The 13,237-nt window shown below is 40.7% G+C and overlaps 1 protein-coding gene across 1 annotated transcript in view; it reads right to left on the bottom strand.

Moving 5' to 3' along the window:
* Positions 1-6,758: 6,758 nt before the first annotated feature.
* The window catches only part of XRN1 (5'-3' exoribonuclease 1), a 146,889-nt gene continuing 140,410 nt past the window's right edge, over positions 6,759-13,237 (bottom strand). The window contains exon 44 of the mRNA XM_010330405.3: positions 6,759-7,888. Within this exon, the coding sequence (XP_010328707.1) occupies positions 7,883-7,888 (6 nt within the window). The 3' untranslated portion in view covers positions 6,759-7,882. The remainder of the gene's footprint in view (positions 7,889-13,237) is intronic.

Below are 13,237 nucleotides of genomic sequence, written 5' to 3'. Positions count from 1 at the left end.
GAAAGGACTGATACATGCTACAACGTAGTGACCCTTAAATGCTCTGTTAGGTGAGAGAAGCACTGTGTTAGGTGAGAGAAACCTGACACAAAAGGCCCTGTAATATAATATTTCACAAGTTCTATTGTGACCCTGTAATATTGGGGCTCAGGGGTGCCCCCTCAGTTCCCCTGAGAGGACATTTCTCCAGGTTCTTTGTTAAGCACTCCCCAAGAACGAGCGAGGAGACCAGGGCGCAGTGCACAGTAAATGCCGGACTCAAGAAGTGTTTGTAGAAAGGGATTTATTTATTTATTTAGAGAGAAACCGGAGAAGGGACAGAAAGAAACAGCTAACTCTCCCACTGAATGAGAGAATCCAGAAATATGGAATCCAGGAGAGGAAAGCAGCTTCCACACTGAGTGGAAGGGAACAGAGAGAGGGATGGAGATCAGGAGGGGAAGACAGGCTTCCACGAGAGAGTGTGGAAGGGGACCCCAGAGGGGAAATCCAGGAAAGAGAAACATGGTTTCCATGAAGGGAGTGTTCGTGGAAGGGGACCCAAACATGGAGTCCGAAGGGGTGTGGAAGAAGGGGACTTTTTTTTTTTTTTTTTGAGATGGAGTTTCGCTAGTTACCCAGGCTGGAGTGCAGTGGCGCGATCTGGGCTCACCGCAACCTCCGCCTCCTGGGTTCAGGTAATTCTCCTGCCTCAGCCTCCAGAGTAGCTGGGATTACAGGCACGCACCACCATGCCCAGCTAATGTTTTGTATTTTTAGTAGAGACGGGGTTTCACCATGTTGACCAGGATGGTCTCGATCTCTTGACCTCGTGATCCACCCGCCTCGGCCTCCCAAAGTGCTGGGATTACAGGCTTGAGCCACCGCGCCCGGCCAAGAAGGGGACTTTAAACCTGGGAGACACCCCTGCCTTCTCCAAGACCCCTGGTCAATGAAAGGAATTCCTTAGAACTTCCACAGGAGTGACTGACTTTTTGTTTCTTCCCGAGACCGAGAAATTTATTATTATTTATTTTATTTATTTATTTATTTATTTAATTTGGAGACAGAGTTTCACTCTTGTTACCCAGGCTGGAGTCCAGTGGCACGATCTCGGCTCACTGCAACCTCTGTCTGCCTCCTGGGTTCAAGCAATTCTCCTGCCTCAGCCTCCTGAGTAGCTGGGATTACAGGCACGTGCCACCATGCCCAGCTAATTTTTTGTATTTTTAGTAGAGACAGGGTTTCACCATGTTGACCAGGATGGTCTCGATCTCTTGACCTCGTGATCCACCCGCCTCGGCCTCCCAAAGTGTTGGGATTACAGGCGTGAGCCACCGCGCCCGGCTATTTATTTATTTTTTTAAGACGGGGTTTCACCATGTTGGTCAAGCTGGTCTTGAACTCCCGACCTCAGGTGATCCGCCCGCCTTGGATCTCCAAAGTGTTTGGATTACAGGCGTGAGCCACCACGCCCTGCCGAGCCCGAGAAATTTAAACATAAACTGTTAAATCTCCCGGATGGAGAGACATGGGAACAGGGCATGGCGCTGGGAAATTCTTGCCCTTAAAAATACGCTCCCTTGTGGACCCTGGAAAGAGAACACTTTCCCTCAACCCAGTTTTGAGTCAAGCTGAAACTTGGCTAAAAGCCATGCTGCCCCTTTGTGGACAGTTTGCTAATCTTCCATGCCGGTGACTTCTCACCTCCGGTTCTCGTTGCTGAGTGCTATAATGTCTTATTTCACAAATGCTGTCTTGATCCTGTTTTGAGGTCATGGTAGTAAAATCGTATTTCACAAGTGCTGCCTTGACTCAGTTTTGAGGTCATGGCTGCACCTCTCAATTCCCCTTCGTGGGCAGTTTGCTAAGGCTCCACCCTAGCCACTTCCTTTCTTGGGCTGTAGCACGCCTGGGTTTCTGTTCATACACACTGAACTGCAAGAAGCTCCAAGATACCCAGCGCCCAGGAACTGGCTCTTCTTCCTGGGGTCCACGGAATTATTCAGAATACTCAATCTTTAGGAAGCCCACAAAGCCGAGCTAACTACACCCTGTTTGTCATACATAAGCCACTTCTACAGCTCCAGCTTGCGGTTGCCCTGTCCCCAACTGCATCCCGAAGTGTGATCCTGCATGGTAGCCTTATTCTTCTTCTTTTTTTTTTTTTTGGAACTACAAGTAACAAAATGTTCTGTCTTTCATCTGAGTGTCCAGTCACTCAAATAAACTATAATTATACCTTATATCACATAAGCATAAAACAGTCATGTAATGTGTAATTCCACTTGTATGAAATATATATAGTAGGCAAATCCATACAATAGGAAGCAGATGGCGGCCCACACCTGTCATCCCAGCACTTTGGGAGACCGAGGCAGGTGGATCGCTAGAGCCCAGGAATTCAAGATCAGCCTGGGCAACATAGCAAAACCCCATTATCTATTTTAAAAAAATACAAAAAAATTTAGCCAGGCATGGTGGCCCGTGCTTTGCTCCCAGCTAGTACGGAGGCTGAGGTGGGAGGATCACCTGAGCCCAGGAGGTGGAGGTTTCAGTGAGCCGAGATTGCACCACTGCACTCCAGCCTGGGCAACACAGCAGGACCCTGTCTCAAAAACAAACAAACAAAAAACACCGTAGGCAGCGGATTTGTGGTTGCCTGGGCTGTGAAGAAAGAGTGGATAATGACTTCTTCGTGGGTCCAGAGTTCCCACTGGGATGATGAAAATATTCTGAAATTAGGTGGTGGTGATGGCAGCACATCATGAATGTACTTAATACCACAGAACTGTATGCTTTACAGTTGTGAAAATGGCACATTTTATTATGTGTGCTTTACCACAACAAAAAACTGCAAGGTGAAAAATAAAATAAAACAAGGGCTAAGAAAAGATAATGCAAGTACATTTTAAAATATTCTAACTTTCTATATAAAAAAAAATTAGCTGGGCATGGTGGTGCCCATCTGTAGTCCCAGCTACTCAGGAGGCTGAGGCAGGAGAATCGTTTGAACCCAGGAAGCAGAGGTTGCAGTGAGCCAAGATCGCACCACTGCACTCCAGCCTGGTGACAGAGTGAGACTCTGTCTCAAAAAAAAATATAAATAAATAAAATAAACAAACAAACAAATAAATATCCTAATTTTCCAGTGGAATTGTCTACCAAAGTGTAAAATATATATGTAAAGAAAATAATATATTCTAATTCCCTGAGTGCAAGAAAACAAAGTTTTATCAATTTTTGAAGTGCACATGGCTGATTTTTCTAAAAATAACCTGATTTTGTTGTATAATGTAGAAAAATTAAATAGATTTGGTCAAAAAAATAATTAAATTGGCATTGCGGCTCACGCCAGTAACTCCAACACTTTGGGAGGTTGAGCTGGGAACATTGCTTGAGCTCAGGATTTCCAGACCAGCCCAAACAACATAGTGAGACCTTGTCTCTACAAAAAAATTTAAAAATAAGCCAGGTGTGGCAGTACATGCCTACAGTGCCAGACACTTGAGAGGCTGAGGTGGGAGGATTCCTTGAGTCCAGAAAGTGAGTCATGATCACACCACTGTGTTCCAGCCTGGGCGACACAGTGAGACCCCATTTCGATAAATAAATAAATAGACCCCTATATACCAAACAGACTGGCAAAAATTGAAGACTGACAAGACAAATGTTGGTGGGATGTGAAGTAGCCTGGATTCTTATCTGTCATTGGTGGGAGCATAAAATGGCACACCCACTTTAGAAAAAGCCTGATAGTTTCCTCTGAAAATAAACAAATGCCTTTCTTATGACCCACAAATTCAATTCCTAGGTATTTACCCAAGATAAAGAAAAAAAAATGTCCCCAAAAAGACTTGTACAAGGATGTTCATAGCTGCTTTATTCCTATGAGTTGCAAACTGGAAATAGCCCAGCTGGCCATCAGTTAAAGAATAAATAACTAGCTGTATTCTCCACACAATGGACTACTATTCAGAAATAAAGAGAATCAAATTACTGATGCACACAGTAGCATGAATGAATCCCAAAACACTATATTGAGAAAAAGAAACCTTACACAAACAATACATTGATATAGAGTTCTACAACTGGGAAAACTAATCTATGGTGGAAAAATTTCAGAACAATGGTTGTTTCTGGTGGTTGGGGGTGGAGAGTCATTGGACGAGCTATGAAGGAATTTTCTGTGGGTGACGGTGATGTTCAGTGTCTTGATCATGGTTTAGGTTGCACGTGTATATACATGGCGGATGTCATGAATTAGTACACTTAAGATTTGTACATTTAATTTTTTTGTAAATTTTACCTCAAAAGAAACAAACCGTACAAATATTGAACTCTAGTTAATGAGAGGCACATTGAAATTTTGGGGGAGAGAACATATGCTGACGTCTGTAACTACTTGGAAATGTACACAAAATAAGATGGATTGTTAGATGGAAAGAGGGGTGGATAGATGGAGAGGTATACACTGAAGTAAGAAGAGAAAAATGTTAATGTAGAATGCAGGGAGTGTGTACCTGGACATTCACTGACATGTTGTTCACTTTTTATGTGCATTTGGAAATATTTATAATAAACGGTAGTGGGAAAGCAATAATAAGTAAAGAAATAACAAAATACGCATCATCAAACTCATCCTTCTTATTGCTTGGAATCTTAAAACATGGCAAGGAAATTGGACAGACATTTTTTTCAGCAAGCTAAGGATCCCACATTCTAAGAATGGATTTTCTTTGTCTAAAAATCTCAGCGATCACCACGAGCAACAACAAAGCTTCTTTGTCAGTCTTGACCGTGCTGACGTCATGACAGCTGGACCAAAGGGAACCAAAGTCTCTTGGTATCAATTACTAAGCTTTAGTAGCCAGTTATAGGGTGAGCAGATGACACTCTCTAATTTGAATGAATTAGCGTGAGTTCTTTACTGCCTGGGAGTAACCACTCTGCAACGTCAGGCTCAGCTTCCCTTCCCAGCAAATATGAAGCAGGTGTTAACTCACTGTGCAAAACCAATATACAATAGGAGATGGAAGACGCATGGTATGTAAAGGGAAGGTTACCGGAGCAGACATGTGGAGCTCTGGCTTCTAGAACAGGCTTTTGTGCTAAATATGTGTGGGACCTTAGACATGTCACTAAATTCTCCTGAGGCTGATTTTGTTAATCAGCACAATTCGTGCTTTTTTTTTTTTTTTTTAATCAGCACAATTAATTCCTAAAATGGAGGAGGCAGGCTGAGAGTTTCTCCAAAGTAAATGCCAGTCCTAAGACTCAAATGCCAAATTTCTTTTTCTTTCTTTCTCTTTCCTTCCTTCCTTCCTTCCTTCCTTCCTTTCTTTCTTTTTCTTTCTTTCTTTCTTTCTCTCTCTCTCTCTCTCTCTCTCTCTTTCTTTCTTTCTTTCTTTCTTTCTTTCTTTTCTGAGACAGAGTCTTGCTCCATCACCAGGTGTCAGGCTGGAGTGCAGTGGTGCAATCTCGGCTCACTGCAACCTCCGCCTCCTGGGTTCAAGCAATTCTCCTGCCTCAGCCTCCCGAGTAGCTGGGACTACAGGTGTGGGCCACCACGCCCAGCTAATTTTTGTATTTTTAGTAGAGATGAGGTTTCACCATGTTGGCCAGGCTGGTCTCCATCTATCGACCTCCTGATCCACCAGCCTCGGCCTCTCAAAGTGCTGGGATTACAGGCATGAGCCACCGCGCCTGGCCTCAAATGCCAAATTTCAAAAGTACTTTTTTCTAAATAACTGATTTGATTATTATACAACGTCTCAAAATTGTAATGTTTCTCCTATTAGTCTTCATTATTTTTTTTGAGACAGGATCTCACTCTGTCTCCCAGGCTGGAGTGCAATGGTGCTATCTCAGTTCACTGCAACCTCTGCCTCCCGGGTTCAAGCGATTCTCGTGTCTCAATCTCCCGAGTAGCTGGGAGTAGTAGGGAATCTGTGGTTCACATGCACCTGCCACCATGCCTGGCTACATTTTCGTAGTGGTGATTTGTGAGATTTTGGCGCAGCCATCACCCGAGCAGTATACATTGTACCATATTTACGGTCTTTTATCCCTTGGTCCCCTCCCATCCTTCCCACAAGTCCCCAAAGTCTATCGCATGATTTTTATGCCTCTGTATCCTCATAGCTTAGCTCCCACATACAAATGAGAATATCTGATGTTTGATTTTCCATTCCTAATTTACTTCACTTAGAATAATAGTCTCCAGTCTCATCCAGGTCACTGAGAATGCCATTAATTAATTCCTTTTTATGGCTGAGTAGTATTCCATCATAGAAATATACTGCAGTTTCTTTATCCACTTGTTGATTGATGGTCATTTATGTTGGTTTCATGATTTTGCAATAGTGAATTGTGCTGCTATAAACTTTCACGTGTAAGTATCTTTTTTGTATAATGACATCCTTTCTTCTGAGTAGATACCCACTAGTGGGATTGCTGCATCAAATGGTAGTTCTACTTTTAGTTCTTTAAGGACTCTCCACACTGTTTTCCTTAGTGGCTGTACTAGTTTCCATTCCCACCAGCAGTGTAGAGTATTCCCTGTTCACTGAATCCATGCCAACATCAACTGTTTTTTGATTTTTTGATTATGGCCATTCTTGCAGGAAGTAAGGTGGTATTGCATTGTAGTTTTAATTTTCCTTTTCCCTGATTATTAGTGATGTTGAACATTTTTTCATATGTTTGTTGGCCATTTGTATGTCTTTATATATATATATATATATATATATATATATATATATATATCTTCTTTTGAGAATTGTCTATTTGTATCCTTAGCCCACTTTTTGATGATATTGTTTTTTGTTTTTTTCGTTTACTGATTTGAGTTTGTTGTAGATTCTGGATATTAGTTCTTTGTCAGATGGATAGATGTATAGATTGTGAAGATTTTCTTCCATTCTGATTACTCTGCTGACTGTTCCTTTTGCCATGCAAAAGCTCTTTAGTTTAATTAAGTCCTAACTATTTATCTTTGTTTTATTGCATTTGCTTTTGCATTCTTGGTCATAAAATCCTTGCTTAAGTCAATGTCTAGAAGGGGTTTTTCCCATGTTGTCTTCTAGAATTTTTATAGTTTCAGGTCTTAGATTTAAGTCCTTAAACTTAACAGTTGATTTTTGCATAAGGTGAGAGATGAGGACCCAGTTTCATTCTTCTCCATGTGGCTAGCTAGTTATCCCAGCACCGTTGCTGAAACGTGTGTCCTTTCCCCACTTTATGTTTTTGTTTGCTTTGTCCAAGATCAATTGACTGATCAATGGTTCAAATCGATTAGTCTTTCTTTGGCCATGTGGGGTCTTTTTTGGTTCCATATGAATTTTAGATTTTTTTTTTTTCTAATTCTGTGAAGAATGATGGTGGTATTTTGATGGAAATTGTGTTGAATTTGTGGATTGCTTTTGGCAGTATGGTCATTTTCACAATATGGATTCTACTCATCCATGAACATGGGATGTGTTTCCATTTGTTTGTGTTGTCTATAATTTCTTTCAGCAGTGTTTTGTAGCTTTCCTTATAGATATCTTCTGCTTTCTTTGTTAGGCATATTTTTAAATTTTTTCTTTTTCTTTTTCTTTTTCTTTTGTTTGCAGCTATTATAAAAGAGGTTGAGTTCTTGATTTGAGTCTCTGCTTGGTCACTGTTGGTTTATAGAACAGCTACTGGATTGTGTACGTTAATCTTGTATCTGGAAACTTTGCTGAATTCTTTTATCAGTTCTAGGAGCTTTCTGGAGAAGTCTTTAGGGTTTTCAAGGTAAACAATCATATTGTCAGCAACAGTGACAGTTTGACTTCCTCTGTACTAATTTGGATTCCTTTTGTTTTATTTTGAGACGGAGTTTCGTTCTTGTGCAATCTGGATTGTAAGGGCCAGAGCCTCAGGTCTAGAATTGGGAGAGGGGCAGAGAGAAAAGATAAGTTGCAGTGAGCCTGGGAGAACTGCAGTAAAATCGCTGAGAGACTTCTATCTGGCTGGAAGAGAAAGCTGGAATCTTTATTTTACATAACATTTTACCTAACACTACTTTTACATCAAACAATCTTTGGAAGAATCTTTGGAAAATTTTCCATTAAACTGTGGGAGCCCACACATCTCTTGGCACTACCATTGTAAGTCAGCTAGATCTCCACACCTGCTCTGAGCACATCAGCTACATTTTATCTGCTTTACATAGGAGAATAATGCTTTGAATCTTGTTGATTAAAGGGTTCTATAGCTTTAAAAAAGATTTACTGCAATTGGCAATGGAGTGCTATTGAAGAATTCCGAGCCAGGAGGGAGCAAGGGAAGATTCCTTTTAGGAGATGCCTCTGACAGCAGAGTTGGGGAGGCAGGCAGTTTTGCATGGTGACTAAGTCTCTGGCTTTGGGATCCTGCAGATGTAGATTTGAATTCTGCCTTTAACACTCACCGTCTGAGCATTCCTGGGTAAGTCACTTCCCTTCCCTGAGCTTTAACCAGAAAACAGAGGTAATAACGCCTCTCTCATGACACTGTGGTAGGGATTAAATGTCAGAATGCTTATGAAGTACTTGATCTGTGAACAGTATTTCTTACTGTTATTTTTGTGGACTGAAGTGGTTCAAGACTGAAAGGAGGGAAAATAGTGGACTATTTGAACAGTCCAAATATCAGAGGAAGAGGGCCTGCATGAAGGCATTAACCACACGGCTGGAGAGCAGAGGGCAGATACAGGCGATAACAATGCACCAGGGCTTGGGAACCAATTGGATTTGGGAGGCAAGGAAGAGGAAGGAAAGGTAGAATCAAAGATGATTCATATAATTGTAACTTGTATTACTTGCTCTTCATAAGTGTAGAAACATCAGATGGTGACATTTCTGGCAAAAAGAAACGATGACTTACTTCACTTCGTGGCCTAGAGGAAATGTAATTGAGAAATCATTATCTGATAACCCCATAAATACTGGTTAAGACTGCAGGTTCCGCTCTCCGCTTTGTGGAAAGAGAGAGAGAGAGAGAGAAAGAGAAAGAGAGAGAGAGAGAGAAAATTTACAACCTACCTAGCTTAAATCAGGAAAAATTAGATATCCTGAACAGATCAATAACAAACAGCAAGATTGAAATGGTAATAAAAAGTCCAGGACCAGATTCACAGCAGAATTCTACTAGACATTCAAAGGAGAATTGGTACCAATCCTATTGACACTATTCCGCAAGATGGTGAAAGAGGGAATCCTCCTTAAATCATTCTGTGAAGCTAGTATCACCCTAACACCAAAATCAGGAAAGGACATAACCAAACAAGAAAAGTATAGACTGATGAACATAGATGCAAAAACACTAGCTAACCAAATCCAACAACATATGAAAAAGATAGTCCACCATGATCAATGGGTTTCATATCAGGGATGCACAGATGGTTTAACATATGCAAGTCAATAAATGTGATATACCACATAAACAGAATTCAATCACATGATCATCTCAATAGATGCAGAAAAAGAATTCAACAAAATCCAGCATCCCTTTATGATTAAAACTCTCAGCAAAATTGGCATACAAGGGACCTACCTCAATATGATAAATGCCATCTAGGTCAAACCCACAGTCAACTACTACTAAATAGGGAAAAGCTGAAAGCATTCCCTCTGAGAACTGGAACAAGATAAAGATGTCCACTCTCACAACTTCCCTTTAACATAGTATTGGAAGTCCTAGCCAGAGCAATCAGGCAAGAGAAAGAAATAAAGGCATCCAAATCAGTAAAGAGGAAATCAAACTGTCACTGTTTACTGATGATATGATCATTTACCTAGAAATCCATAAAGACTCCTCCAGAAAGCTTCTAGAACTGATAGAAGAATTCAGTAAAGTTTCTGGATATGAAATTAATGTACACACATCAGTAGCTCTTCTATATAACAACAGCAACCATGCAGGGAATCAAATCAAAAACTCAAGCCCTTTTACAATAGCTGCAACAAAACAAAACAAAACAAAAAAACCCCTTAGGAATATATCCAACCAAGGAGTCGGTGAGATACAAAGAAGACTACAAAACACTGTTGAAAGAAATCACAGATTACACAAACAAATGGAAACACATTCTATGTTCATGGATGGTTAGAATTTATATCGTGAAAATGACCATACTACCAAAAGCAATCTACAAATTCGCTGAAATCCTCGTTAAAATACCACCATCATACTTCACAGAACTAAAAAAAAATCCTAAAATTCATATGGAACCAAAAAAGAGCCTGCACAGCCAAATAAAGATGAAGGGAAAATAACAAATCTGGAGTATCACTTTACCTGATTTCAAACTATACTATAAGGCCATAGTCACCCAAACAGCATGTTGCTGATATAAAAATAGGTACATAGACCAAAGGAACAGAACAGAGAACTCAGAAATAAACTCAAATACCTACATCAAACTGATCTTTGACAAAGCAAACAAAAACATAACGTGGGGATAGGATACCCTATTCAGCAAATGGTGCTGAGATAATTGGCTAGCCACATGTAGGAGAACAAAACTTGATCCTTGTCTCTCACTTTATGCAAAAATCAACTCAAGATGGATCAAGAACTTAAATCTAAGACCTGAAACTATATAAGTCATAGTTTTCTTTCTTTCTTTTTTTTTTTTGAGACGGAGTTTCGCTCTCGTTACCCAGGCTGGAGTGCAATGGCGCGATCTCGGCTCACCGCAACCTCTGCCTCCTGGGCTCAGGCAATTCTCCTGCCTCAGCCTTCTAAGTAGCTGGGATTACAGGCACACGCCACCATGCCCAGCTAGTTTTTTGTATTTTAGAGACGGGGTTTCACTATGTTGACCAAGATGGTCTCGATCTCTCGACCTCGTGATCCACCTGCCTCGGCCTCCCAAAGTGCTGGGATTACAGGCTTGAGCCACCGAGCCCGGCCAAGTCATAGTTTTTATATGAAGATAACATTGGAAAACTTTCTAGATATTGGCTTAGGCAAAGATTTTATGACCAAGAACCCAAAAGAAAATGCAATAAAAACAAAGATAAATAGCTAGGACTTAATTAAATGAAAGAGTTTTTGCGCAGCAAAAGGATGTCACAGAGTGGGAGAAAATCTTCCCAAGCTATACAACTGGCAAAGGACTAATATCCAGAATCTACAACAAACTTAAACAAATCAGCAAGAAACAAAAACAAATAATTCCATCAAAAAGTGGGCTAAGGATATGAATAAAAAATTCTCAAAAGAAGATATACAAATGGCCAACAAAGATATGAAAAAATACTCAACATTCCTGAGGATCAGGGAAATACAAATTAAAATCACAATGCGATATCACTTTACCCCTTCAAAAATGGCCCTAGTTAAAAAATAAAAAAATAACAGATGTTGATGTAGATGTGGTGAACAGGAAATACTTTTATACTGCTGGTGGGAATGTAAACTATTATAGCCACTATGGAAAACAGTGTGGAGATTCCTTAAAGAATTAAAAGTAGAACTACTATTTGATCCAGCAATCCCACCATTGGGTATCTACACAGAAGAAAGGTGCTGAGAGCAAATTTTGACGTGTGTGATATATCATATTGTTTGCTGAGAACAGTGGCAAGGAACACCTAGTTGGCCCCGCAAAGCAGATAACTGCTTAAGGCATTCTAAAACAGGAAACAATATGAATATGTCTCACACCAGATGAATTAGTTATTTGAGCAAAGGATATGCTCTACCTCAATTATTCCCTCGTAAAGAATACTTTCGCATTTATCTTTAACCTATAGTGAATATACACTAGCTGCCTGGTTAGTTTACCTTTAACCAATGAAAGAACATAGAGCATCCGCTTGTTAAACTTATCATTGGAAGGTAAAGAATAAATGCATGGGTCATAGTCTGCTCTGGGCTCTCAGCTGGGAATGCTGAGCCCCCTGAGCCCACCTTTTGCATTCTGTCTCTGTGTCTGTTTTGTAATTCCTTCAGCGCCGCCTGGGTTGGGTCTCCACGGCCTAGCTGGTCTTGGCAAGTGGCACCCAAACAATGGGGCTTGAACCCAGGATGAAGGGTCGCCTGAGCAATGGAGAAAGGAGAAGCTAATCTATGCTGAAGGACACCTGAGAACTCCTGAAAAAATCTCCCAGATAAATTAAAAGGAGCTCAGAAGCATCAGGGTAACTATGGGACAAAGTTCAAGTTAGCACAAAGCTTATCTCAGTTTGTGTTGGCATTTACTTAGAAGAGCGGGGATTTAAAGTTAGTGCTGGCCGACTGACACAGCTTTTTGATGCTGCAGAGAAATATTTCTTTGGTTCCCTGACCAGGGAACTATGGACATAGAAGAATGGGAAAAAGTGGGTTCTACTCTAAAAAAGGCATACAAAGAAGGAGCTGAGGATACCCTGAAATGGTCAATTTGGGCAATGGTGCATTCTGCCCTAGAAGCATTTCAAATGGATGATGAGGAGGAAGATTCAGAGGGAGAAGGAGAATGTAAAAATTGAAAGGAGGAAATGAAAGACAGTTTAGATCAGAAGAGTGAAAAATTAGGTGAGGAAAAGGAAAGAGTCTATCCATCTGCTCCTCCTCAGTATTTTACAAAAGAATGGCCAGTTCCTCCTAATATTCCCCCACTGGAAGACTTAGAAGTTGTTTCAAAAGCAAAACTTGCTGCCGGTGGCTGTATCTAAGCCTTCCACGGCAGTAATTGGGTCTATTCAGGCTGGGATTCAGCAGGCTCGTAAAGATGGACATTTAGAGGCATGGTAGTTTCCTGTAATACTGCATCCTCAAAATGAGCAGGGACAGTTTCAAGTAACATTTAAAGCTTTTCCATTTAAACTCCTAAAGGAATTTAAACAACCCATTAGCCAATATGGCCTGAGATCACTGTTTGTTATGGGACAGTTAAAAAATGTGGCCACCTCTCATAGATTAATTCCTGTTGATTGGAACACCTTAACTCAAGTTTGCTTGTCTCCTTCTCAATTTTTACGATTTAAGAACTAGTGGGCTGATGAGGCTGATATTCAAGCTAATATAATATAAATGCTAAAGCTCAACCTCCAATTAATATTACTATAGAGCAGATTACGGGAATTGTTGCCTGGGAATTTTTGCCTGGGCTCAATTACACCATCAAGCAACCATTGATGATCAGGCCATAGAACAAATAAGAAAAGCATGCTTATGAGCTTGGGACAAAATTTCTTGAGGAGATGAAAAATCTCCATTTTTTAGTACAGTGAGACAAGGACCAAAGAAGCCGTATGCAGAC

The sequence above is a fragment of the Saimiri boliviensis genome, chromosome 9 (assembly GCF_048565385.1).
Source record: "Saimiri boliviensis isolate mSaiBol1 chromosome 9, mSaiBol1.pri, whole genome shotgun sequence".
Classification (NCBI taxonomy): domain Eukaryota; kingdom Metazoa; phylum Chordata; class Mammalia; order Primates; family Cebidae; genus Saimiri; species Saimiri boliviensis.
This window is presented reverse-complemented; position numbering and strand designations above follow the sequence as displayed.